This window comes from Ictidomys tridecemlineatus, chromosome 1 (assembly GCF_052094955.1).
Source record: "Ictidomys tridecemlineatus isolate mIctTri1 chromosome 1, mIctTri1.hap1, whole genome shotgun sequence".
Lineage (NCBI taxonomy): Eukaryota > Metazoa > Chordata > Mammalia > Rodentia > Sciuridae > Ictidomys > Ictidomys tridecemlineatus.
Genome location: NC_135477.1, coordinates 148717121 through 148739332, shown reverse-complemented (window position 1 = coordinate 148739332; position 22212 = coordinate 148717121). Strand labels below are relative to the sequence as shown.

Sequence of the window (22212 nt, the reverse complement as noted above, 5' to 3'; positions counted from 1 at the left end):
CCCATCCAAGTACGGTGATAAGACAAGAGCTAAGAGGGAAATATTTTCTGAAGCTCAGCTCCTTCTCCAGAGAAGATATTCAGTTATAATCTGTGACTGATTAATTGATGTTCACACTCTGCCTCATTCAGGAGTCCTAGAGTGAAATGTCACCCAGGAGCTAGAGTATTGGTACAACAGAAAATCAATTACAGGGGCTTATCTAGGTAAAATTTTCCTAATTATGACTATGTTCAACATAGCTTTTGTAAATCAGATGCCCTGATAATGTTCTTTAAATGTGCTTCAGTATGATAATCATCTCCTTTTAATTCTAGTCTTTTGTATAACATGATTTATTATGAGTCTGATGACATAGAATTATCAACTGCAATATATATATATTTGTACTGCAAATTGAACTCAGGAGCACTCAGCAACTGAGGCATATCCCCAACCGTATTTCATATTTTATTTAGAGACAGGGTCTCATTGAGTTGCTTAGTGCCTTGCTTTTGCTGAGGCTGGCTTTGAACTTGTGATCTTCCTGCCTCAGCCTCCCAAGCTGCTGGGTTTAGAAGCATGAACCACCATGCCCAGCCCTGAAATATTTTTAAGAAGCTGCTTTTATCTTTAAAAAAACCCTGTATCTCAGATCCAGACAAAGGGAATCCCTGATAGTGTTAGAAGTTACTTAAGTTCACATGCTTATTGTTGTATGATATTTGAAATAACTTCAGAAATGTAAAGAGTTGCTTAGCTGATAATCAAAGGCCCACAAACATCTTACAAATGACATTTGTATAAACTGTAATGTTTATCTTTGTTATTTACAAAAATAGAGACTGTAGTATAGTTTTGGCAATAGGCAGATGTACTAATTTCAGAAGGCAGAAACTAAATGAAAGGACTAATAAAAATATCTCACATAAATTCAGTAAAAATATGAATCAATTCAAGTCTCATTTTATTTATATGATATTAAATATCCATTTTGAAATTCTCAGCATTTTAGCTAATAATGTTGGCATCTTGGAGCCCCATTTCCCAATCAGGACTGTGGAATATTTTGGTGTACCCAGGAGATATCCTTAAATAGTCTTCACATTGTTTCTTATTATTGTGTCACAACCTCATTCAGTACATAGTAATAATGGAAGATATAAAAAGACCTTAGGAGGAGAGTGGGAGAGGGAAGGAGAGGGCAAGGTATCCCTGTATCTTGTATATCACAACAGATTCACAGGAATGTCAGAAAAAGATGGGACACTTGGACATAGACACAGCTCTTAAGGGATTGTCAGCCAATTTTCCTGACCCTTTGTCTATGGACTCTATATGGTGCTTCTATTGATCTGGGGTACACCTTTCCATCTTCTCATCCAGGTGAAGCATCTGATTGAATACATTTGTGACTAAATCCAAGCTGACCTTGGGATTCCCTAGAAGACCTTGATACTAGAGATTTACATTCCCTTTGTTACCTCTTTCAAGTTGGTATCCTATGGCAGAAGATGAGTGTGTATAAATCATCAGTGCAAAATGTAATAATAACCCCCCCCCCATAACACCCTGTGGTGATTTGGAAGGTTACCCTGGGCTCAGTTCCCACTTGATCTAGGTCATAGCGAAGAAATGTGAGACTAGGAATTGATTTCTTTTTCTTTTTGTTTTTCTGGGACAAATGCATCTTTTTAACTGATAAAATTTTGACAAAGGTCAGATGAAATACAGTTATTTTAGTGGCTTTCTTTTTCTTTCTGTGTAAAATTTCTTATTTTACACATTAAGACAATTTTTGAAGCAAATTACCCTTGGAGAAAATGTTCCCCTTCACAAGACCATCAGATGAGCCAAAAGAAAAAAAAATTCAACTAATATGTGCCAACAGCTTTTAGTTATGGAATCATTAAAACTGGGTCAGGTCACAGCTTTTAAAATGGATGTTAGGGCTTTGGCAAATGTAGTTGTCCATTCCGCCTGCAGTGCAGAACCTGTGAGTCTGACAACGTGCTAAGAGCAGCTTAGGACCTTATGAGCTGAGAACATCACAGAAGATACACGTCTGTAGAATCTGGTCTCTGGCTTGCCTCAGACTTCCTGGGCACTATTCTTTTACTCTGAGAAATATATGAGTTTGAGAGCAACTGAGTAGTGCCCTTGAATTGGTTCCAAACGAGTTACATTCACAGATCCTCAGGGATGGGCACCTGCATTTACTGGTTGGCATAACTTTGTTCCATGCCACTGGACTATTGACCTTAACCACTAGTGTAAGCACCTGGTGGTCTGAGGGTCTCCTATACCAAGAAAGTAACCTATGACCATGGTTTCAGTAGATTGCAAGGAGAAATGTTTCCTGTACCTCTTTCTAGTCTTATACCACCAGAGTCTCCCTCACCAAATGTCAACCTCAGTTTCAGCCAGATGCCAATGGTCCTAAGCTCAGTTTATAAGGGCTCAGTTTATAAGTTGGAAAGTGGAACAGATGCAAACTTTGGAATCATTCCAAAAAGAAACGTACTTCTTTAAAGTCTAGTTGTTCTAAATATTAGAAAGATCCTGGTTAAATTACTGGTAGATTCCTCAATATGCTTCTTCTAAATTCTTATTCAAAATGTCTAACCTAGGGATCAGGAATCTCCCCTTTTGAGGGGAGTATTCATTTAGGTATCTCTAATCAGAATATACACACATTTTAATGTGAAGTCACAGTTTGTTCTGTGGGCTGAAGAGGTGCTGAGTGATAATGTAATTTACAAGGTGAGACTTTTAACGAAAGGAAAAGAAAGGATAGAGTTTGTCCTTTAGAGGTTTTCTTTTCTCCTTTCTAGACAAATCCTTCCAGTTGTAATATTCCAAATCAAATCTTAGGTTAAGATGTGTACAGTAGGCATTGAAAGTCATAATACTGTTGATGTAACCAGAGAATTATGTGCGTGCATGTGTGTGTGTACATGTGTGTGTATACGTAGTAGCTATGGGCATATTTCTGGAGTCAGAGATCCCAGGTCTCAATCACAGCTCCATAGGTTTTTGGCAAGTTGCTTAAACTAGTGTCTTAGTTTCTTCAGTAAAATGGAGACAAAAATAGTACCTCCTGCACAGGATTGATGCAAGCAATGAATTATGTAATGTGTAATGTGTGTATAGTGTATCTCAACAGGTAGCCCTGAGCAGCTCAGGGAATCCCCTCAAGGGAAATTTAAAAGAGACCTGACTAACTCTTGAAAAGCTCACATTAAAGGATTCACAAAAATCAAACCCATATAGAGTTCTTCTATGCTTATGCCATGAGCCTATTTGTGGTACCATCCATGTGCAACATGATCACTAAAGGTGATGAAAATAAAACAGAGTACAAGAGTTGGTCCTTTCCTTTAAAGTTGTTGCTTTCCTAGTGGGAGAGATACAGGCCAAAAACTGTGGTAGGAACTATGTGGAGAGATGAGGAGTAATGTTGTGGGACTCAGACTGGACTCAGTATAAAAGTGACCAGCCTCTGGAATTCTTAAGTCCTATCCCAGCAGAGTGGACTATCCTTTTGGACTGAGGGGTAGAAGTATTATCAGTGTTAGAACAGCAGTTCTCTATTGCTTGGCACAAATTTCCCTCCATGGCTACTATTCAAAAAATTGTATTGTGATTTTTCTGTAATTTTTCTGTTATCTTCCTGGTACGAGTGAATGTTGGGTAGAGGCCTTTGGAGTCACTATCCTCTCTTACTTGGCTGCTAGAACATGTGGTTTTAAGTATAGATCTTTAAAAGCTGCTTGCTTATTCATGCCTTTCTCACTAGAATTTCTTGTTTGGAACAGTGGAGGGGGATGATGACAAACACTTAGATATGCCTTTAAGCAAGAGTTATGTGGCAGTAAGGATAAGATTGCACATTACAAAGATAATAGGTCAAATTCTAAAGTTGTTTTCAGCTCTCCCTTCCCGATTTCTGGGAATAATTTTAGGGATAGCTAAATAGCTAAGGTATGGTAATGGAGAGAGTAGCTTTTCCTGTCATAAAATTTTAGAATCAGAACTTGTGCAAGTCTCAATATTTTCATTGTGCTGATTTCTGCCCCAGTCTACATGCAGTTGAGACACTGAATCCTTGAGGATGACTGTTATTCTTTCAGCTCTGAGACTTTAAGCAAACAATCTAAATTGTAAATCAGAATGAAACAGCAAAGGATGGAGAATAGGCTAATCAGCCATTAAGGCCCTTTGGCCTTGGGGCTTTTGTTGAGAGGATAAGGATAGAGAACTCTCTAGGAAAAAATGTCTAACTACACACATCCATGTGATTAGGAACTCACTGTTCTCCCAGCAGCCTGTCAACCATGTTTATTTATCATTGAGAAATGATAAATAAAACAAAATCACTATCTTTTCTTGACCCTGACAAACCTGTCCCATGCTTTATGTGTGCACCTATCACCATATGTACTCATCTGTGACTTGGTTACCCTCTTCAACCAACATTAATAAACTGGCTCCTGTTGACATCCTTAGTTTTATACCCCCCTTATTTAACTGCCTTTCTTAGGACCCTCAGGAACTTAAAAGAGTATAAAAATAGAGTTGACAGTTTTGAGAATCTAATAGGAAATAAATAATGAGTTAATCTTGGCAGGCTAATCAAGTAATTTTGTTGTTCCTAATAGTTCCTAAATTAGAACTGAAACTATTAGGAAGTAAATGCACCATTAAGTTGAAAACAGAAATTCCAACATTTGTTGGATATTGATGGACATCAGCCAGTTGATGAAATTTGGCAGTAGCGATTTATAAATATATTTGTAAAAAAATATCAAGGTCTATTTTCTTAGATGGAGGTGTAATAATATTAAAACATGGAATCCCTGGAATGCACTGTATTTTTCATGAAACTACAGAAATAGACAGACATAATGGCAAAGACCCCATTGGGAAGAGGAATACCAGCCCATTAGCAGACTTCTTTCCATGCCTTCCTCCTGGGAAGACATGGTCTTCTGCACATCAGGAGTCTTCAGAGAGGGCTGGTTTTGTCATACGCTAGATGTGACCTCTCTGTAATTCCCAGTAATAACTTGAAAAGACTTCTTTCTAAGTGGTGAAAGGAAAAACTAAAAATATCTTCACTGTTTCATCTGTCCTTTGGCTGCCTCAGAGCATGTTCGAAAAGCTCTTTAATGAGGCAATCTTTCCTTGTTATGAATGATGCCACCAAGAGTCATCTTAATACCACAGATGAAGACTTGTCACTCAGCCATCAACATGCCCCAACCCCTGCATTGAGCTCAGACCTGATTCTACAAAGTACACAGAAATGACAAGTGCCTTAATGATCAGCCCATGTTTATCTTGAGTGCTTTAAATTTTAGTCTAACTGGAAGTTTTGGGAGCATCAAATATCAATAAGAGAAGTATTTGAACAAAGGAGAGAAAGCCCCAGTCATGGGCCAAAACTTTCCTGTAATCATTTCCTCCAGAATGTTCCAGTAGACTGCTACAGATCTGACCCTTATCCCCTTTATGGTGGTATCAGTTTTCTGGATTTACTGGGCCTGAGAAATTCCAGAATACCCTTCCTGTACTACATACAGTTTTGGTGGGTCTTATTTGCATATTTGCCAAGATTTTTCTCAAACCTACCAAAAAGCTAAAAAAATTTCATCAACAGCTGAAATATCATTTTTTTTTCTGAATTGTTTTCCATGCTACCAGGCAGGCAGAGACAAATCAGTTTGCTGTTGTTGACTAGTTCCAGGTTCTTGGAAGCTGCCATATTTAGCTTTGTAGCAAAAGTGAGGATTGGCAGCATTTTCTCCACAATGTTGTTATTTTAATGATTGAAAAGCCTAGAATCAGTTTTGAGGCTCAGAGAGAGTATAGGCAAGTCTATCCATGCAGTCTCTGGGTAAAGGCCAGGATCCAATTACCACTATATACTAGATGATTCCAGCATCAAAACACGTGCCTGCAACCAATGACCAGCTCTAGTCCAGCTCTAAATCTGGTTAGTTTCTTTTTGTTTTCTGAGCTTTTTTTGTCCATTAAAAAGACAGAACAAAAGTGGTTTTATCTACATATGTATTATTATTTAGAAGTACATAGCATGAGACTACTGTAGAAACAGAATTCTCAATAAATATAAGGTCACATTCTGTGAACACTCAGTATTTGGCTTTTATTTTCAATATTGTCCATAGAAGACAGTGTTTGAGGCCTTGCCTCCCTCTATGATTCCTAACTGACTCTGAGACAGTCAAATCATTGCCTGCCTGGTTAGGTGGCCTCTGCTGTACCCCTGGAGCCTTAGGCTCATTATTCTGGACTGAGTTCTCTATAAATGGACTTGACAAGAGGGTCAGCTCACTGGTGACATTTTTATTAAGCACATTAGCTGATCAAATTTCCTGTGGATCTAATCTCCCTGTAGTCATATTTTCTCTTTAGTGTTGATTACCTTAATTTCTTTAAAAATCTATCACCAGATAAATGTAGCTTTGGACCCTTTAAAAACAATCTTAAATCCATGAAACATATTTTAAAATCTTTGCATGCTTTGGTTTTCTAGACACTAACTCTTGCCCTGAGCTGGAGTACTGGTTCTTTCTATGGTTTTGGACCAAATGGCTGGGCTATGGGGGCGGGTAATAGAACAGGCAGTGGGATAATTTGGCACCTGCAGATACCATTCCTCTTGTCTTCAGTTGTCCCTTGACATATTCTCTTAAAAACCAGCCCTGCACTTTTTGAGGTCATATTTTGCCTTTTTTCTCTTGTAACCTAATTAGTTGCTCATGAGGGCCAGAACATCATCAAGGAGGCTAGGAAAATAAGAACAATGTGGCAATGGGTCTGCAGTGCCTCAGAATGAGCTGCAATTTAATTCTCAGCCTGCTAGTTCTCACTTCTGAACCAACTTCAATGAAGCATATATGTTATAGTGTAATTGAGGGAGTGAAAAGAAAAGTCCATGAAAAGGACTTAGCAAAGAAAAACTACTCAATAAGTGCTGGCTATTACTATTACCATAATTATGATGATCATACTATGGGTTTGGAGGACATGCTTAGCACATTGCATAATTAGAAGAAGAAAAGTGCCTTTATTCTTTCTCTGTTCTATTATGGATCCATTTAGATTATACCTCACATGTTTAAAATTTCCCATTTTGTTGCTCTTCTCTCTTTAAAAATGATGATTAAAAAACAGGTTTTAACATTTTCCCTCTTATATGACTTTCTACTTTTGCTAGATATCTTAGAACTATTATCTTTTAAAATTTAGTTTGGTTCTTGGGCTGGAACTCAGGGCCTACTCTCATGCTAGGCAAGGTTTCTACCACTGAGCTACATCCCCAGCCCAGGACTACTATCCTTCAATAATAGTGGGAAAAGATCAGTGCTGATTTGAACAACATGAACTTCAGGTCATGCTAAGAAGAGAGAAGAAATAACTGCAAACGACATGCACCTTAAGCAGTCTGTACCTTGCTGCAGGGAGCAATCCAATAGGCTATGGCGAGAAAAGGGAGGCCTATGGAGACTCCAAAGACAGCCAGGAATTTCACAGCGATAGACTGTTGACGTAAGCCTGAGAGATTTTCATACCACATGGTAAGCAATTGCTGCTGACAGTTAGGATGAGCAACGAACTGTAAAAACAAAACAAAAAACAAAAACAAAACGCAACAGGAAAATGGCATTGATAGCACTTGAACAGTATACAATTTAGAAGTAACTTGGGGCTGAAGTGTTTGACCTGGGGGTGACCTGAGTGTTGGAGCTGGGTAGCTGGGGCAGGTACTTGCAGGGGTAAGTGGAGATGGGTGGGGCTTCTGACTCTGGGATGCTGGGGAGCTTTGTGTTACAGCCAGAACCCTTGTAGGTTGGGCTGGCTGAATTAGTCCTTTCCAAAATGAGGCCCAGGAGAAGGCTCAGCCACAGAAAATGATAAGCAGCTTTTGTATAAATGCTTGTCTTCAGTTCAGGCTGTTTATCTGATCAGAGGAGATTTATCTCTGGGCTCATTTGGAAAACCACACAGAGGAATGACTGGATCATTACTAGGGGTTTGGAGTCAGATTTTGGGTTTGGATTTTGCTCTGCCATTTACTAGCTGGTGTCCTTGTGCCAGCTATTTAACCTTTCTGAGCCTTAATAATCTCATCTGCAAAACAGAGTTTATCAGGTCATCTTATAGGATTAAATGAGGTACTTCAGAAAGGTACCCTTCTCTTTTCCTATGTGGTCTAAGGAAAAACAATTACAGTATTTCCAGAGAATATTTGAAAATTCCTCTGTATTTCCTCACTGCATCTCAGTGGTGTTCAGCTTGGATCCATGGAGTTCTCGTGGTGTGCTGGAGCACTGGCACATTGTATTCCCAGGTAATACCTTTCTTTTGGGACATCATGCAGCCTCTCACCACCACCCTCCTTCCTTGGAACTGCCCTGCCCTAATGCTCAAATTACAAGTTGGACCTCTTGTGACCATCTGATATTGTGTGGCCTTGTCCCTAGATACTTATGATAGTTTATTTGACTAGGGATAGAACCTTGATCTGAACTGGGCCCATAAGGTTTTCTCTTTTAGGTATTTGGAAGTATGATGAAAGAGGCAGTTTATATAGTAGGCAGTTAACATGTACCGGAGGAGATCTGTGTTCTGAGTAGACTAGTTAGCAAAATAAGCCAGTTGAAAAGAGAAAGGAGAATGAAGATGTGAAGAAGCTGAGATAGTGTCTGACCTAGCTCCACTTCGCTCTTATGATCCCTGAGATATCCTTATATTCATAGACAAAACTTCCTTTTCCCACTCGATCTAGCATATAGGCTTGATTTGCCATAATCAAAACACCTTTTTCTGCAAATAGTTTTTACCATTTGACCATTTGTTCATTTGACCCTGTGTCCTAGCCAGTATAAACTGGCAATAGGCAATATTTAAGTAAAATTTATGGGAATAAAGTTTAAATTTGAGAAAATTATAAACATTAGCTTATTTTTTCCCCATGACAGGAAAAGGTATTATTTGTTTTTGGCAGGCCTATCCTTTGGCTCTACTCTGCATATCCAATAGATAGGGGTGCTATTGGGATCCATGGTCTAGAAAGACTTGACTGGATATTTTTTGAAAAAACTTTGAACTGATTACCCCAGAGTATAATGTGCCCAATTCATCTCATTTACCATTTTGGGTATTAAGAGAACATGTACAATGATTTCTGGGAAATGTAAAACATTCTCTTTTCATTATAAGAACAATATAAATAGAGCTATATTAGAATTTTCAATGCAGACATGTTCTTGTTTCTAGTTTCTGGGAGCTCACAGTAGCAGCAAATGATCTGCAAGGACACTATCAAAGATTTATTGGGCTCTGCAGCCTCTGATGTTACTATTACATGAATATTAGATGCAAGCAAATGAGCCTTCTTTTGTAGCATTATTGGACTCATAGCAACTAACTATTGTGGTCTTTCCAAGATAGACATAACAGATTCTCCTCAATCCACAGAAGATTCCACAGATCAGCAGATAATGTACTGTCCTGGCCCCCTTTCCAACTCATAACAAAGAGAAGCAACCGACAGAAAATTATGTAAATATCATAGTGATTTAGAGTCTAGTCAGTCATAACAAGGTCCCAGAGTGGACGGTGGGTGAGCATGAGGGGAACAGTCATTTTTGTTTTCATCATTCAAGCTTTTATGGTCACTGAAAGGGCCCTTGCTCTGGAGACTCAAAGTCTGATTTCAAGGTGGGACATATGCCCATGAAATAGTAGAAGATGACTACTGGACTCACCCTAGGGCTTCCTGTACCTTAGCTTCCCTGGAAGGCTCTTGTTGCATTCGCCATTATTAGTTTCCCTGTGACTGGGGAGAGCCCACCCCATGCTTGCTCTGCTGTTTCTATGCAGGCAAATCAGCACAACAGATTGGGTAGCATGAGATGGGGCAGGATTCTGAGACAGAGAAAAGTGGGGACCATCCCTACTGTCCCTCACTTGCCTGAGAGGAAGGCAGTGATCTAACTAGAAGAGCGGTACTCTCTGGAGACTCTGCCTTCCTTGATTAGATCTTTGCTAATTTCCACAGCTGCATTTATTCCTCCATAATAAAGCAATCTAGCTTTAAATACACTGTTTACTTGTAGACGGGCTTTATAATATAATGCTCCCAGAAAGCTGACAGCAGCTGATAACTGAAGCCCAAGTTGATGTTTACCTTTTTATGGGCATTTTTCTATACCCCTGGAAGACCTTAGAAGACACTTTCATGACACATAGTTTGATGTGTATCAAAGGACTTTCTCTGCTGTAATTTTGATGCACAAAATATATCATCCCTGATCCAAGGAGGATGAGAGTAGCGAATGAAGTACACCAACAGGACACAAAGAAAACTCTAACGAAAAGGGCACAGAGTCAAGGAACAAAGGTAGGAAGAACTCAGAGTGGGAGGAATATTTTCAAAAGCAAGGTCAGAGAGGAACCCATGAAGAGAAGCTGACAGCTAGAATGGAACTCAGAAAATTGGTATTTACTTGGGTTTGCTTTCTTTGACATCTAGCTCACAAAAGAATGGAATGATCAAAGGATGAATGTCACCATGAGTTTTACCTAAGCCTCTCCTGCCCCAAGCCATTTTGTCCTATAGCTTGGTACTTTTAGGAAAATTCTTCAAGGGAAGAGCTGATGTGACTGCTTTGATTTTCCTAATGATAATGATTCATACCATTTAGAGCAGGGAGTTTGTAATGGGCTGGAGTTGAGAATCTTTTAAGGTGGGTTTATGTGGGGATCAGAATTCTTATAGGAGAGAAAAAAATTATATTCATAACTGTGATGAACTGTTGTTCAGTAAACTGGGTAATGAGGGAGTTTAGGAAGTTCAACTGCTAGGCAAGATAGAAGAGTACTCTGAGACAAAATTCTTTATAATGAAAGGGAGAATGTGGGATTAGCCAGACTGGGAAATAGGACCTGAGGGACTGGAATTTGTGGGCTGCTGGTTCTTGAAACCATCCCAATTCAATTTTCCTGGTGGCCCATTTGCACCAGCCTTCATGGATAATGTAACATTTGTGCCCAAAGCTGGTTTCTGGTAATATCTCATCTAAACTTCTTGTTCCTCCTACCACAGGTGCATTCTGAGAATATAATGGTAGCTTTTCAGGATTTTGGAGGCATATTGGCTGAACCTTGGCTCTTATTTATTTTTAATTGGCTCATGGGCTATTATTTTTCTTTCATAACCCAAAGGAAAACCACCCTTTGCCCTTTGCTCTACTTATATTCATCCACAAGGAAGTAGCTACTGTTTTAAACTAGTCAGTTTTGGAGGAGGTACAAAAATTCCTTAACCCAATATTGAGTTTTTAAGGGCTATTTTATGGGACATTCAGACCCATAGCCCATACATTAAAAATAGGATATAAGACTTCTATGATGGTAGGTGGTTAAGTAAATGGATTGTTGTAGTGCTACCTGGGTTTAAGTCCTGTTTCTGCCTTAGGCTGGGCAGAAGCTGTTAGGTTATTCTTAGTTCTTCACATGTTTAGCTTTTCCTCTTCTGTAAAATGAAGCTGATAATGAGGATTTAATGTTATTGTTTAGATATTAGATGTCCTCCAAAGCTCATGTGTGAGACAATGCAAGAAAGTTTAGAGGTCTTGGGTTATGAGATCCTTAACCTAATCAGTGCATTAACCCTCTGACAGGGATTAATGGGTGGTAACTATAGTTAGGCTGAAGAAGGTGGGCTATTGCGGGTATACCTTTGGGGTATATATTTTGTCAATGGTGAGAGAAAAATTCTCTCTGGCTTCCTGGTGCTATGTCCTGAGCCATTTTCCTCTACCACACTTTTTTGAAATTCTCTCTTGCCTAGGACCCAGAGCAATGGAGTCATCTCTCTATAGACTAAGACCTCCAAAATTGTGAGTGCCAAATAAAACTCTGTGCTCTAAAATTGTTCTTGTCAGGTCTTTTGGTTGCAGCAGTGAAAAAGCTGACTAAAACATTTAGTGAGTCAGTATTTATAAAATGCTGAGAACAGTACCTGGCAATAATAAGTTGTATATTAGTTTTAGATAAATAAAAACAAGCCAATGGCTGTTCTTTCCTTTCCATTTTTCTTCCCCCTCTTCCTCTTGTTTCTCCTTTCCTCCCTCCCACTCCCTACCTCACCTTCCTGCCTGTATTCCTGACTGCTGTTTTGTTGGCAGACATTTTCTTAAAGTATCCATGTAACCTAAGCAGGCAGTCCTTCTCTATCCAGTTCCTCTTTCCTCATCCCCCACTGAAGGTGGAGCTTGACTTATCCAGGCTATTAAGTCAAAATGGGCTATTATTCTTTGCTGGGGCCGTCAGGGTTACCATCAAGCCTATTCATCAGACACACTGGTACTAGCTCCTCTAATGATTACGGAGCCCTCTCTCAATGAAGAGCAGCACAGATTACAGACAGAACCCGCAGAAAGCTCTTCTTTCCTTCTCCCTCCCTTAGAGCCTCTCCTCTTCATCACCTTAAAAGCTGCTAAGTCCTGCATGTAGCCCTTTTTGGGGGGAAGGGAAGAGGGCTGCCTTGAGACTATATGATTTCCATATCTCTTAAGCATAGATTTTTCTCTCTGATACTAGGTCTTATTTATACAGTAATGAGATGTGGCAATGCATGTTTTGATAAGCTGAAGAATAACTTAGCTGGAGAAAAATTTCATGAGATTCAATGCTTATGGGGAAGATAACTTTGTTTAATATAGATATGCTATCAAAGCACCCCTCCCCCGACTATGTCTCATGTGACTTTGGTCAAGATTTTCCCCTTTGCTTGTCACTAACATTAGTTATAGACATCCTTTCTTCTGGAAACTGTCTTTAGAGGAAAAAGAAGACAGACACTGCATCAGCCATCAAGTGGTTGTTTCTCAGTGCAGTGCAGGCAGTCCACATGAATTATAGTAATTGTGTGGTGTCATTTCTTATTTAGAGCATTATATAGGATTAGGTTCCATGGTGCTGATATTCTTCTCTTCTTTTTTTGTGTTGGCAATGCTCTCAAGTCATGGTGGTTGGGAGGAAAGAAGAGAGTTGGAAAGGTCATCATTTACTGGTTTATTTTGTTGGTTTATTCACTTGTTCATTCCTTCATCCACTCAATAAACATTCCCAAGGGAATCCTCTAGTAGGCAATGTCCTCAGCACTGGGGACAGGTTGCAGTCTTTGTCCACAGGGAACTCTCAGCTTTATTATTGGAAGTGGAGCAAAACGTAATAGCAACACCCCATTAATTCCTGAGCAGGCCCTTCATGGTGGGTGAGTGAATGAATAGCAAGTGCTCATTGGAGCATGGATCATTAGATGGTGGCATTAGTGCCATTTCTTATGGGTTTCTCTTTATTTGTGCCCCACATCATCAGAGAATCTAGTTGCTAGAATCTAACACATTCTAGGGTTTGACCACCCAGGTTCAAAACACAGATCTTCTGTTTCCTATCTGAGTGATCCTGGGTCAGCCATCTCACTGCTCTTAGTTTTGTGATACCTGCAAGAGGTATCACAGTGCTTAGTAAGTATTGAAGGTGGTCACTTGAATGAATATTGTTCCCATTACCACTTTTCCCAGTTCCTCCAAGGGCTGTTTATATAGTTATAGTTCTTTCACTCTTGCTGAGTTTATGCTATTAGCATAGAGTGTTGAATAGCTATGTTCTTTTAGAGTTAAGCATTCCTGGAGTATATAATGTGTTTCATAAAACTACTATTATTTTATTAAGTTTTAAATTTATGGGGCACTTTGGTATGGGCCAACATTGTTATTGTGCTCATCAAGCCTGTTTATTTATCCATGAAGTTCTGGAATGGCCATTATAGGAAAATAATCCATGATAGTCCTGGGAGATGGTGGTGGTGAGTTTTGGGTGAGGAACCATATAGTCATAGCTCTTTTTAGATGCTTCTAAATATGGGCACCAGGCAAAATGGAAAGTTTGAAAGATATATCTTTAAGTTTATACTGTTATTTACTGAGGATCTAGTATGGAAGGAACTGAAGTTATATTATTATCCATAATCTTCGCAATGTCTCCTCTAAAATGGATGTTTTTTACATGTCCACATACACAAATGGGGTTGTATTAGCATTTCCATGTTTCAGTTGAAGAAAGTGAGACTAGACTATCTCAAGTTAGCCACAGTCTCATGGCTAGAAAGTTGAGGTTCTAATTCTCATCTGCTTCTAAGCCTGAGCTCTTTTCACTTCACTAAATGCCCTCCCCTTGAATTTTCTTGATATGACGGACTTGGACTTTAACCTCTGCTGGTCTTAGTTCCTTGTCATAAATAAAACAATAAAAACCAGATATTACTGAGAACTTACCATTGTTCAGGTTGAGCACTTTATAAATATTTTTTTCACTTATTCCTTGTCATACAATGTGGTGAGAACAATCATGCCCATTTAAAAGCTGAGAACACTGTGACAAACACTATGTTGTAGAGCCGTTCATAACCACCTCCTTATGTTGCTTCTCCCAACTGAGGCTTCCAATATCTCCTCTGGGTCAGGCCACTGTCCCATTCTGTCCACTAGGCAGGAGAGCATCTCTGTGAACCTGTGGATTTCAGACGTGCCACAGAGAGGCTTGTATGTTTTTCAGTCAGAGTTCTGGGTGTCTCCTCTTGCCCTGTGATAGTGAACTATGTCCTTTTGGGGAGGACAGTTGATTTATGACTTTCATCTTCAGAGTAGTGGAAGTTGCTATGCTAATCCATATCCACTTCATTTATACTGTTTGTGATAGATGAAAGGATAGAGATATAGATAGATGGTATTTTAAATGGGGAGAAAGGAAGTAAATTGAAGGGAATGGAAAGAAGAAAAAGAAAGAAGAACAAAGCAAGGGAAGGGAGAAAGGAAGTGGGAGATAAAGTTAAAAACTTGACCTCCAACTGTTATTCCAACTTGGTTTTTACTCTTTTTCTTTCCATTCCTAGTGTCTAATCAAACTGTGCCAAACTAGTCCCTGAGCCTGCCATAAGCATCCTATCTCCAAGACTCTGCTCAAGGGATCTGCTACCTTAAATGCTTTTCTTCATATCTTTCCTTGTTCAAGTTTTATCCAGCTCTGCAATTATCTCTTCCATGAAGTCTTACCAAGATTTTACCAATCTGGTGAGAATTTTTCTTTTCTTTTATGTAATTCTTAGTTTGTCTCTCTTATACTCAGTATGTACCTATATGACCCTCTGCTGGACAGCAGATTTCTCCTGGAGGGCTCCTGTTTGTTCAATGAGTGGGTTCCATTTGAGTAAATGGCAGATTCAGAGTTCTCTGCTTTTAGACTGCAAACCTGGTATCATCCACAGGACAAAAGTAGTCTTCTTACTGTCTCTGTGGTATGGCAGATTCTCAGCACTACTTGGCTATGGCATCACATCTGGAAGAGCCACATGGGTACAAAAGGCTAAAGGTTTGCTTGCTTTCCAGGGGTCATGATGAACAGATAATTATTGAATTCATGTCTCTGCTGAATTCAGATTTACTGTAGAAGTGCCAGCAGATTGGAAATAATAACAACAACTTCCTTAATTCCCAAAGGCAATTGAGTTAGGAGTTTAAAGAGCCTGCCAGGAAAAAAAAATATAGCACCATCTGGAGAAGTACCTTAAGAACAATGAGCCAAGGAGGAGGATGGAGTTGGAACTCAGCCCAAGGGAATTTTTGGCTACAATTTGGGGTTCTTTATTTCATATAATCTGCTTAAACACACTCTGCCTGTACCCTTTTCACATTATTGCTTTAGAATTTCTTGCTTTTTGTTTTGGCCTTTATTTTTTAGTACTAGGGATAGAATCCAGGGCTTCAAGTACCCTAGGCAAGCACTCTACCACTGAGCTATATTCCCACCCTAAAATTTCTCGATTTTGGACCACTATCAGAAACATCCTCCTTACTGTTGGGAGGTTCCATTTTGATACATGTGTCAATGTCTCTCACTTGTTTACAACCTTCCCTGACTCCTCTTCCATGTGTGGACCCCAGTCCCACCCAGTTGTGGCATGCTTCTTGGTTATTTCCACAGCTGAGAGTCGTGCTAGGCAGCTGCTCACTGAGCATTCTGGAAATCTTCCAGGTGGCCAGGGGATATGGGGACTGCTGAAGGGTCTTCAACTCCTGCAGATACTTCATTTCACCTGAATTTTAGTTATGTAGCTCTCTCCATTATTCTCAAAATGTATCTCTATTCCAGTTTCCCTAGCAGAACATAAAACAATCTCTCTCAGCTGTCCTTAAAACAAACCTCCAGTTTTCTAAATCAAAGGGAAATACTTATACATATGCCCCAAATTGGTGGGCTGCTCTGAGGACTAGTGACTCAGCAGCATCTCTCTCACCAAAGAAAGAATGATTTTCTGAAAATCATGAAGCAGCCTATGCCTCAGCCTGAGTTGCAGGAACCAAGACAAATGTCATTGGACTTCACCCAGAGCTGTGGGTGAGCCATTTCCTGAGCACAGGTGCCTAGGCAGCAGGCCATGGCTGAACTTCCTGGAGATGGATGAAATGCTGTGATTTGCAAGTGCTCACCAGGTTCTCTGACAGCAGTGAATCCAGAGAGTACAGATGACATGGCCAGAGTCCTACTGCTCTAGATGATTGCCTCTGTTCTTTCACAGTGTCATAAAGAAGCTACTCTGCATACCTAGGTAGCCTTTTTTTTTTTTTTAACCCCATCTAGTGCTGTGACTTATCCTGAAACTAAAGAAGTAGTAGAAGCCGCTTCTAGAAAACTTTCTTGGATTATTTCCACTACTTCCCTTTTTGAGACTTTGCCTCTAGCCAAGTTTCTGTGAATACCATTTCCAAACATGGCAAATGCATCTACCCAACTGTGTTCAAAGAAGTTCCATTTAGCTCTTCTAACATTCGGTTCTAATCAGCCTTTAAAATCCAATTTCTTCTTCACCTCCCAGTTCTACTAAGTCCCTTGGTCTCCCAAGATGTCTTGGACTCCCATGGATCTAATTCTGTGGCCCCTTCATTTGGAAATCATTTCTTGAGTATGGATAGGCTATACTCCTGTGTTTACATCTTATCTTTTCTATTGTTTTACTCTCCTTGAGAGAACCAACTGTTTGTGTATGTCCAAGAGTGTGCAGCCTTATGTTTTGCATGTAAGGGGTGCTCAGTAAACTTCTGTTGAATGATCAATAAATTGAATGTTCTTCTGAATCCTTTTAAGATTTGTTCCATGATTTTCCCTGTGACTCATCATCCCAGAATAGTTTCAAAATATGACAAATCCTCTATTACTCAAGGTCTGATGAACACTTAACTGTCTTCACGTCTTTACTAAAAAGTAGATAAGGAGAGATGATGAAAACTAAATGGGGCTCTTGTCTTGTGCAAAAGATTGAAATATAATTCTAAAATAGGTGTTGAGGATCATTTCTTGATCAAATGAGGATTATTTAATTTCTCTGTACATTATGTACCACTGAAGGCTTATATAAATTCAATATTTTAATATCAATTCAAATATTTATATAATAATAATAATAATAATAATTACTATGATAAGGAATAACTAATTTTTTTGAGCACTCTTTTCTGCCAGACTTTGTGCTTAACAGTCATTGTATTACTTAATCCTGTATTAGTCTGCTTTCAGTTACTATAACAAACTACTTGAAGCTGGGTACAAAGAGGTTTATTTAGCTCATAATTTTAAAGGTTGTAAGTCAAAGCTTGGGTGGCCCCATCAGTTCTGCTTCTGATGAGGAGTTTTTGGTTATATCACAGTATGGCAGATGACATCATCATGGGAGCATGTAAAGCAGGAGAGATCACATGGTGAGACAGGAAACCAGAGACCAGGGAGTGGGCCAGACTTGCTCTTTTATCACAACCCAATCTTTTGAGAAATAATTTATTCTTCAAAGCCAGCTTCAATCCCTTCTGAGGGTTATGTTCCCAATGCCTAATTAACTTGCACTAGACTTCATCTCTTAAAGGTTCTACTACCTCTCAATATTGGCACACTGACAACCAAGTTTCTAGCACATGAACTCTGCAGGTACACACTCAAACCATATCCAATTCATAGAAAACCCTTGCATCACCTCCTTGATGTTCATATTATTAAATACTTATTTTAAATATGGGGCATAAGACACAGACTAAGTAACTACCCTGCAATCAGTCACAAAAGTGATTGTTTATTAAAAGCCAATTTGACTTCAAACATAATGTTTTTGAACTATTATCTGTATTTCCACAAGGGAGATAAAACTCAGTCAGACATACCAAAGCACAAAGGACCATGATTTCTTCAAGTCTGCAAAGGCAGATGATCTCACCATCCAAGGTATGTTAGAACTCCCATGTCTCTTCATTTCTACCTATTAGTCTCAGTGGAGAAAAAGATCAGGAATACACAGAAGAAAGACTCAAAGTTAATGCTTTTAACAACTCTATCCTCTTAAAAGGAGTGAGAGGTCATGCTAAAGATGAAATCCTGGGATTTTTTCTTCTACTTGTGGAAAGGAGTAGCAGTGACTGATTCTGTGATGGCTCAAGTTTCTGGTCACCACTTTGCCAGGAACTAAGTAAATGTAGAGGCCACCTAAGCCCAGATTTACAGCCTTGAATAGTGCCAACGATGCTCAAAAAACTTCTCTGCTAAGGGAACAAATTAGAGTCTCAGGCCCTTTGCCAAATCACACCTGACTCTGATGTCTTAGTAGGAAGAGCTGCAGTTCCAGGTGGTTCCCCAAGTCTCAGTTTTGATTGGATAGTTGCTTGTTGTTTGCATAACTCTGCAGATCTTCCTGGCTGTTCTGTCCTTTGGGTACCAAGATTCATGGAGTTGAGGACATGTGGGCTCTGTGGTCAGCCTGCTCAGTCTTAGCCCCATCCATGACTTGTGAGGTACCAACTAGCTTAACTTCTCAGTTAACTTCTCTATAAAGTGACCATAAACATAACTAACTCAAGGGAAGTTTCAAGGGCTTAGGAAATGCATATTCCTTTTTTGGTATAAATTATGGTGCAGTTCTTAAATAGCAACATGCTATTTTTTTGTTGGTGGACTATTTTATTTATGAAATAAAAATCATAAGTATAAATCACTTATATCATGCATTAAAAGTTTTGATCAACCAAAATATGGTCACTGAGAACCTGTTTATTTTTCATGATTCTTAAGTAGAGAAAGAAACTTGGTCATCAATAAAAGAAATAATTATTATTGTAGTTCAAACACTTTATCAACAGGGAGAACATAAATCCAAAGTTACTGATATCCAAACAAGAAATCTGCATGGGAATTTGTGTCCATATTTAATTAAATGAAAGAAGACAGAAATAGACTACACATGCTTTCTTCAAATATAAACCACAGCTTCCAAACAATACAAAAATTGTAGTTCTAGGCTGATATAACTGAGGATTATATGGTTTTAAAAATGACTTCCTCAGCCACATTTGATGGTTTATACCTGTAACTCCAGCTTCTTGGGAGGCTGAGGCAGGACGACCAAAAGTTCAAGCCCAGCCTGGACAACTTAGTGAGACTCTATCTCAAAATAAAAAATTAAAAGGACAGGGAATGTCACTTAGTGGTAATAGCACCCCTGAATTTAATTCCAATATTGGGGAAAAAGAATTAATTATATCACCAAATTAAATATTAGGTGAGTTGCAAGCAGATGAAGAAATCAGAGGGCAATAGTTGGAGCTTTCTTATCTCTTTGTGATTCCAAGTTTCCCAATTTTTTTTTTTTTGCAGAGAATGTGCATATAAACCAGCAATGATATATTCACTAATTTTCCTTTTAAAAACCACATTATGTTTTATTTTTAAATTTTCATTTTAGAGTAATGCTTTAAAATTAATTTCATCTTTGTGAATTTATATTATAATGCTGATGTATATATAACATTTTACACATATTTTATTTTTACTTAATGTTTATGTGTATATGTAGTTTTATGGTTGAAATATACTCAAGATTTAGTGCTACTAATTTTAAATTTAAATTTTGAATTTTCAAATTTATAAAATATTACTTCTACCAGTATTTTGATCTTATGAGACATAAAGGCTGAAATAATGGCAAAGTTACTGGTTCAAGGATAAGAAATAACACGTATAGCCCCACTGTCGTAGATCTCAGCAGCAGGTGAGAAAAAAACCTAGTCTCAGTGGTTGAAAGTCATTTATCTGTTTCCCAGACACACAGTACATGCTTGTTGATACCAGTTATGTGCCTTTGGGAATGGAAGATACTGTAAACAAGATGGTCAAGGCTGTGTCTGGGAAGGTTTTTAATTCCCCAAACTTGAGTCCTTCCAAACTGGATGGCAGGGAAGTTTTTTAAATTATAGCTTCCTCCTATGTTTTCCATTTGACTTAAAGTTCTCACTGAAGTCACTTTACCTGTCCCTAAATATACTAAGTGCAGACATCAGCAACTCCCTTTTCATTTGAAGTAGGCCAGCCCTGCACTCAGAAACAGCTGCTGCTCTGTCTACAACTTTGCTCTATTGCCCCAGCATCTCCTCTCCACTTGGTGCTTCTGTTTGCATCAAAGCCTCCTTCACAGGCTGGGCCCTTGCTGGCCAAGTAGACCAGCCCTCAACTCTCAGCTCTGCCCTTAGGCTTTCTCCTGCAATTCTACTGATGGGCCAGCAGGGACCCCTGTAGTGCAAAGGTGCTGAATTCCTTTGGACCTTGATGTCTCCTTGGCCTGTGGTATCTTCTTTCTCTGCAAAGCTGGCTAGATTTGCTCTCCTTTGTTCCTACCTCCAGATCTCCACTATTTGCACAGAATGACAGTCTCTTCTCATGCCTTTTTTTTTTCTGAAGGGCAATCCTCCAACAGAATTTTTGGTAATGATGCCCAGGGTGAAGTATGATCTGTTGTTCCATAATTTCTTCTTCCCAGGCTTCAGGCCTGCATGTTTTTGCTTTTGATGATGCCAAGTGGGGTTTTACTTGATTAATTTCATTTTACCTCCATCTGACTATGTGAGGTCGCCTTCCACTAAGGCTGGATGGAGAGAGGTATAAAATCCTGATGCACACTGAGTTCATCTTGGCTTATGGGAAGGGAGGTTGAGGAGGGTTCTGAGTTCAGTACTACTGTTCACCCTTCCCACTTAAGTCTTGGCTAAATTGCTTACTTTGGGAATTTTTCTCTCAAATTTTCCTTAAAAATTAACTTTATCTCCTGCTCTTCTACTCCCCAATACCAACCTGATCAATAAATTTGACCCAGCTCAAGTTCTTTTTCATGTGGTCTGGATTCCATGCAAATAATAGAGGAATGTGCTTATCAATGAACATCCCTTCTCCTCCAACAACCACCATAATTCTTCACATACATTGCTCACAGGACACTTTTAAGGGATGCCTCCTAATTTTCTATGTCATGCTGCCTGTTCCTATTCTAATACTTTAAGAGACATTGTTAATTAGACAAAGAACCTGACACATATCTAAGTGTGACACTTAGTAAATGTTGGCTTCATCTCCTCCTCCTCCTCCTCCTCCTCCTCCTCCTCCTCCTCCTCCTCCTCCTCCTCCTTCTTCATAGTGTTTGTGGTTACTGTGCCACCTGGTGTTTCTAGTTTGGACAATTTCAATTGCTCTCTTCACTTTCCCGCAAAATGTGGAAATTTATCACATCCCAAACACTGGGAAACATTTCTGGTGAAGGCACATTTTAGTCATGCAGGTGACCTCTAGATTTTAGATGTCAAATGAAGACATGAATATTCAGCATCCAATGCAAAGGTCCCCTAGGCACCTTAGGATTGCTAGTTGAGAGTAAGTAGTTCCATTTTTCATCTAGGAGCCAGTGCTGTGCCATGATATAAACAGTATATAAAATTTATGAGTTGGGTTAATTTTGCTCCTATTTTAATGGTTTTTTATTAAGCTATTGTAAATATAATCTCTCTCTTTATAATCATATTCATATTCTTCTTAATAGGGAACTGAGATTGAGTCTCACAAATGTTTCAATATACTTGAAGTCACATCTACCTACACTCAGATTTATCTAATCATTTATGTTTCATTTCCTCAGCAGATATCTACTGAACTAGGCACTAGGAACACCAAGGTCAATAATAATGTCCTGGCTCTCATGGCCTCTAAGTCTAGTAAAGGAAAAAGACCAACAGGCACATTTAATGTAGTTCAATCAGTGCCATGGCAGGATACCAT

At 39.0% G+C, this 22212-nt stretch overlaps 1 protein-coding gene across 11 annotated transcripts in view; it reads right to left on the bottom strand.

The window, feature by feature from the left end:
- Trpc7 (transient receptor potential cation channel subfamily C member 7) overlaps positions 1 to 22212 on the bottom strand; it is a 316931-nt gene that overhangs the window by 47322 nt on the left and 247397 nt on the right. For 9 of the 11 annotated variants that reach the window (XM_005333202.4, XM_078048914.1, XM_078048906.1 and 6 more), the window contains one exon: positions 7457 to 7621. The exons of 1 other annotated variant lie outside the window; for it this stretch is intronic. In XM_005333202.4, the coding sequence (XP_005333259.1) occupies positions 7457 to 7621 (165 nt within the window). Of the gene's footprint in view, positions 1 to 7440; positions 7622 to 22212 lie in introns of those variants that run through there. One more of the 11 variants, XM_021731608.3, reaches the window with a different exon arrangement.